The 5647-nt window shown below is 39.4% G+C and overlaps 1 protein-coding gene across 6 annotated transcripts in view; it reads left to right on the top strand.

The window, feature by feature from the left end:
* The window catches only part of LOC116700867 (protein diaphanous homolog 3), a 178170-nt gene that overhangs the window by 117703 nt on the left and 54820 nt on the right, over positions 1 to 5647 (top strand). For 5 of the 6 annotated variants that reach the window (XM_032534721.1, XM_032534507.1, XM_032534583.1 and 2 more), the window contains 2 exons: positions 4501 to 4596; positions 5145 to 5207. In XM_032534721.1, the coding sequence (XP_032390612.1) occupies positions 4501 to 4596; positions 5145 to 5207 (159 nt within the window). The remainder of the gene's footprint in view (positions 1 to 4500; positions 4597 to 5144; positions 5208 to 5647) is intronic. The other variant, XM_032534658.1, reaches the window with a different exon arrangement.

Genomic DNA, 5647 nt, shown 5'->3' with positions numbered 1-5647 from the left:
AAAACCGTGTGGCATTTGCCAAGGCCCACAGCCTGCTAAAAGGATGGACGCTGGAGAAGTGGAAGAAAGTGGATTTTTCAGATGAATCTTCTGTGAATTACCACAGTTGCCGCAAATATTGCAGGAGACCTACTGGAGCCCGCAGGGATCCATATTCACCCAGAAAAACAGAAGTTTGGTGGCGGAAAAATCATGGTCTGGGGTTCACTCCGTATGGGGGTGTGCGAGAGATCTGCAGGTGGAAGGCAACATCAATAGTCTCAAATACCAAGAAATCTTAACTACCTCTTATTCCCAACCATAAAGAGGCCAAATTCTCCAGCAGGATGGTGCTCCATCGCATACTTCCATCTCCACTTCAAAGTTCCTCAAGGCGAAGAAGATCAAGATGGTCCAGGATTGGCCGGCCCAGTCACCAGACATGAACATCATTGAGCAATGTGGGGTAGGATGAAAGAGGAAGCATGGAAGACCCAACCAAAGAATATTGATGAACTCTGGGAGGCATGCAAGACTGCTTTCCTAGCTATTCCTGATGACTTCATCAATACATTGTATGAATCCTTGCCAAACCGCATGGATGGAGTCCTTCAAGCTCATGGAAGTCATACAAGATATTAAATTTGAAACTCACAGCACCGCTATTTAATTTGCTGACATATTTTAGTATTTGTAGTAAATTTGTTCAATTTATGTATAGGCGACAAAACTTTTGTCTGTCTTGTTTAAATAATAAATCTTTTTTTAGTGAAACTAATTTATTGCAGTGCATTGAACATCATTTGGGAGGGTTTTAGCTTTTCATATGAGCTATTTCTTACACCAATTGATAAATTGAAAGTCAGGTTAATAGCAGGTGTTTTATAAAATAGATAAGCGCAAGACTTTTGTCAGGGACGTATATTGCATGTCTACAAACAATTTATTATTAGTGTATGATGTGGTAAAAGTTCTTACAACTTTTTAGCTCCAAGAGGCCAATATGTACCATCAGCCATGGTGTGACTTTTGGTTCAATCACTGATTTACTGAAGAGTAGGAAAACATTGCTCTGATTAGGTTGTGTGTGTTTTTCTCACTCCTTCCATTTTGTCTGACAATTCCCCATAGAGCAATACACACATTGAGAAAAGAAATTAAATGCTATGACTGACTAGGACTTTGAGCATACCAGATATTCTACTGAGTCAAGGCCATCCCATTTTAAACAACACATGGGGCCCGATTTTGGTGAAATGGGGCAAAGCACAATTAAAGCACACAGGAGTATCAATGACCTTTTGTACATTTGTTAAACAGACTGAGGCAAATTGCAATCCAGAAAATCCCTATAAAAATGGAAACAGGGAAGAACAAGTACATTTTTAGCTTATACAGAAGGCTCCAATAATGGCCAATCAGTCATTCAGCAATCTGACTCACCCAACGCAGACTGTTGGTATCAATGCCTTCCATTGGCTGCCTATTTCAGCTATCTATTTGTGGGGCATTTTCCTACACTTTCAATTGTCTTTTGTTTAGTGCTGGCTTCTGGGCACTGATTCGACCATGGAGGCCAATTTGAGACAGAATCCGACCAGGTCTCGTGGAGCTCTGCTGCATAAGGAAAATGGGCTGGCCTTGGATTTTCGAGCCAACAAACGGTCCTCTCGAGCAGTTGTCTTGCGGGGTCTGCCTGACCTGGGCTTGTCAAAAACATCTCCAGTGTCTTCAAATGTTTTTTAATCCTCTGTACTTGATGCTGAGACACATTGAAGGTGTCTGCCACATCAGCAGTGGATCTGGTCTTCAGCCTCTTCATTATCAAAACTTTAGTCTCAGGGTGAATCTTAGGCCTGTTTGCAGATGTCTAGTTGCAGTTGATGTGAAGGTCTAGTGTACTGGGGTTTTTTATATACACACCTGAGACCTAATTGATCCATTATTAGTTACAGGTGAAGCTCATATGACAAGGCGACAACACTTATGTCTCAATGGGCTTTACCAAGCTGTGAATATTAGAATACTTTTTGACAGTTTCTTTTTGCACTGAAACATTATTACAAAAGCTGTTGGGATTAAAATGAGCCATTTCTTGTAAATAAATCTTGATTAGAAATATATTTCAGCGGCACTTCAGGTCAATTTGTACACAAGCACAGTGTTAAATTGCATGTAAGCATATACCTTATGGTATATCTATATTGATAATTGAGTTTTACTAAATATGGAGGCAAAACTTGTGAAAAAGAAACTGTGATTTCTCTATGAATACTGTGCCATTAGTTGTGTAGTATCAGTATATAAGTTAAATGTCTTTAGACTGCATGCCACAGCGACTCTACTTGACTTTTGGAGGATCCTTTGTTCTGTAAAGCAGAACTTGACATATAGCTCAGTAAGTGACAGCAAACTAGAAATCCAGATCCTTTTGTTGCTGTAGGAAAGTCAGGGCCTGGTGTTGAAAATTCCCTTTAGAGGTACGAGATATTAACAAGGGAGAACATTATGTCAGCAAGTGTTGCAGAATCTTGCTGACATTGTATGTGTAGTTAAGTTTCATCTGCTTCTCTTTTACTGGTGTTGGTTCAATTCAATTAAAGTTCTTCCTTACAGTACAATAAATAAGACACATGAAAGGCAATTATAAACTTGTGCTTTACTCCATAGGAACAATTTGGCATACAATTTGTCATTATAAAATATTAAGGATTTTATTACTTATTTTTTATTTTTACAATGGAATTGCAGTAAATATATTTGTGATTTAATTGCCGGCTGTTAAACCCACAAAAGACCTGATAAGAAAGGACACAAAATTAAACAACAAAACAAGACTGATAGACAGCATGCAAATGGCATCTATCCGTCAAATGTAATTAAACCATCATTGTGGTTGCATTGTAGCGTGCAGTTTTTAATGCCAGTGTGTTGGTAGTGGAAATGTACAGTTCATTGGTAAACAGCTTTTTCCATCTGCATGGTGGTTGACAAAGACTTCAAATGTTATTAGCAACAAGGGGTTTTGAAAAGAAACACCCACGTATTCACATCAGCATGTCAATCACAGCATAAACCTTTTATTGACAGTGTGTGTTCTCCCTCAGCATTCCCATGTACCTGCTTTCTTGTTTCCTTCTTATCCACTGGAGGCTGGTTTCACAGCAAATTTCTTGCCAGGTCCATCGTTATGCCTCAGGTGTCAGGGCCAAGTTTTCAGCTGTATCAACACAGGGCATGATTTACATGTCACATCTTCAAAGCCTTTCTCTTTCTTGAATACTTCTGCTTTCTGTTGGTTCCCCTGCCGCCACAAAGGTCTTGATATTTGGAGTCAAAAATATTCTACTGTAAATACACCATGTTGCCAGGCTTATGGTCCATTTTAGCTTGACAGTGCACGTTGTCACTGTAAATGTGACTTCATTGCTATTTAAAATCCTGTTATGTTTTTTTGTCTGCTACAATGCAATGCATGACTACATTGCCCAAGGTTGCATATTTGCACAGAGGGTTGTCTACAAGAACCTGCCGACTTTTGCATTACTGGTATTGCTTGGAACTACTCCCGTCATAATTTGAGCACTTGACTTTCGAAATGGACGTGTGATCTAGTAGGTCCTCGTTCATGGCTTTTTCTGCCGCCTCACTCGCCGTGGCCAAATTTCTTTGGCTTTGGTACAAACGTCCATTTCACTCAAAAATGAACTGATTTAGATTTTGGAGGTCAAAGGTCAAAGTCACTGTGACCTCATATAACTTTTTTTTTAGCCATGATTCAAGAATGCCTGCGCGAAGTATGACAACATTTCACACAAATGTACTGTATAATAGGATAAAAGGATGAATGACATTTAATATCCATAAGGTCAGAGGTCAACTAGTGGCTTTGCTCGTTTGCTTTGGGCTTTGGACAGTTTTTGTGTTTTCTTTTAATACTGATTTTGGATCTCGGCAATTGGACTGAATCTGTATATATCCTCCAGTACAATACTGCCCGGATTTAGACATTGATTTTGGATCACAGACACTTTGGAAGAGCGGAGCTTGTTGGCAAGCTAGCCGCCAGTGACCAGAGAACTTCACTGTGACATCATAATGTTTTGCAAAAAGGCTTTTATGGCCGTTATTCAACGCCGTAACTCAGGAACAGATGGGGAGATTGTGACACAATTTCACATTTGGTCAGATACGTAATTGGGGACACTAATTGTGGGTGCCCACCTTGAAACTGTAGTGATTATATAGATCTTCTGTGCCTCTTTATTAAATTCCTTCAAAGTCTTCACTACATGTTATGTTAGTCTGGACAGACATGGATGTAAACTGCAACAACTGCACTGGTTGTTGGAGGCATACAAACGCAAGGCATGATTTTTATGTATTTATCACATGTTATGCGTTCATATGGTGGCCTACCATTGTAACCACTAGAAGAATAGTGAACTTTATCTGATTTAGTTTTTTTTTTTTTTTTTACCTCCCACACCCCCTCATTCGTTTTCTTCTTGGGTTTTTCAGAGAATGATGAGACAGGTGTGATGGATAGTTTGCTGGAAGCCCTACAGTCAGGAGCTGCTTTTAGAGACCGCAGGAAGAGAGCACCAAGACCCAGAGGTGAGTCTTATATCTTTACCAACATTTATTCACAAAGATGCACACATAAAACCTATTACACATTTTGTCCAGAAAGAAATGTGGGTAATGCTCTGATTCCATTCAGTTGTTTAAAAAACACAAATAACCTGCCAACAGGATGCATATTTATCTTCTGTTTTTTTAAAAGCTGAGTGAATTGAATCCATCTTTGTCTTCTCATGCCTTAGCTCCATACACTCTCATTCTCAGTCACTTGCAAAATAGTCTGTTGTTAGTACACATGCGTGCTAGCAACACAATGCTAAGCCTGAAAACATTATAAAAACATAACTGTTTGATGTTTTGTGATCAGTCTTAAATCCAAAATTAGAAATGATGTACCTGTTTTGAATGGACCCATTGAACTTTAGGGGCAATTGACAGGTATGCCCTTCAACACAGTGTTTCTTGTTAATTAACTTTTCTTCACAGCTATTCTCCAGATTATGAATTCCTCCTCATGATCTTCTGAATCCCTCTTAGTACTGTAAGATATGTTTGCGTTAATTGTCCACTGCCCTCCACAGAGAACCAGCAGCAGATGATCAGCCCCAGCTCCTTCCGCCAGGTTCTCAGGCCTGTTAACCATGGTAAAGCAAATCAAGTAAAGCTAAAGCCTCAAGCATGCTCAGCTCTGTCTGCTCTTGGAAGCCAGTCTTAATCATCTGTTGCATGATTTGCAAATTCCCCAGTTCAACAGTTCATATGTCTTGCTTTTTTGTGTGTCCTGTGGCCATTACAGCTTTCCTTTTGCTTTTTTTGTGACCTTGTGTATGCCTCCTAAAAGTGTAAATGGCCATTTCTAAAACTGTTTTAGGCAGTGCGATGTGCAAGCTGTGAGAGAAGCAGGTTGAGGTTCTTTGGAAGCAGTGTGTGGGCTGGTCTGGCAGCTTGGTTATCTAAAGGTTCCTAAATTGTTCAGTAACTGCAGCATTGTGAGTTGAACTCCATACTTTTGAATGCAGTTGGGAGCTTTAACATTTTGAAAACCTTACACACACATATATATATATATATATATATATATATA

This window comes from Etheostoma spectabile, chromosome 1, assembly GCF_008692095.1.
Source record: "Etheostoma spectabile isolate EspeVRDwgs_2016 chromosome 1, UIUC_Espe_1.0, whole genome shotgun sequence".
Lineage (NCBI taxonomy): Eukaryota > Metazoa > Chordata > Actinopteri > Perciformes > Percidae > Etheostoma > Etheostoma spectabile.
Note: the sequence above shows the minus strand (reverse complement) of the source record. Positions and strands in the feature narration are given on the sequence as shown.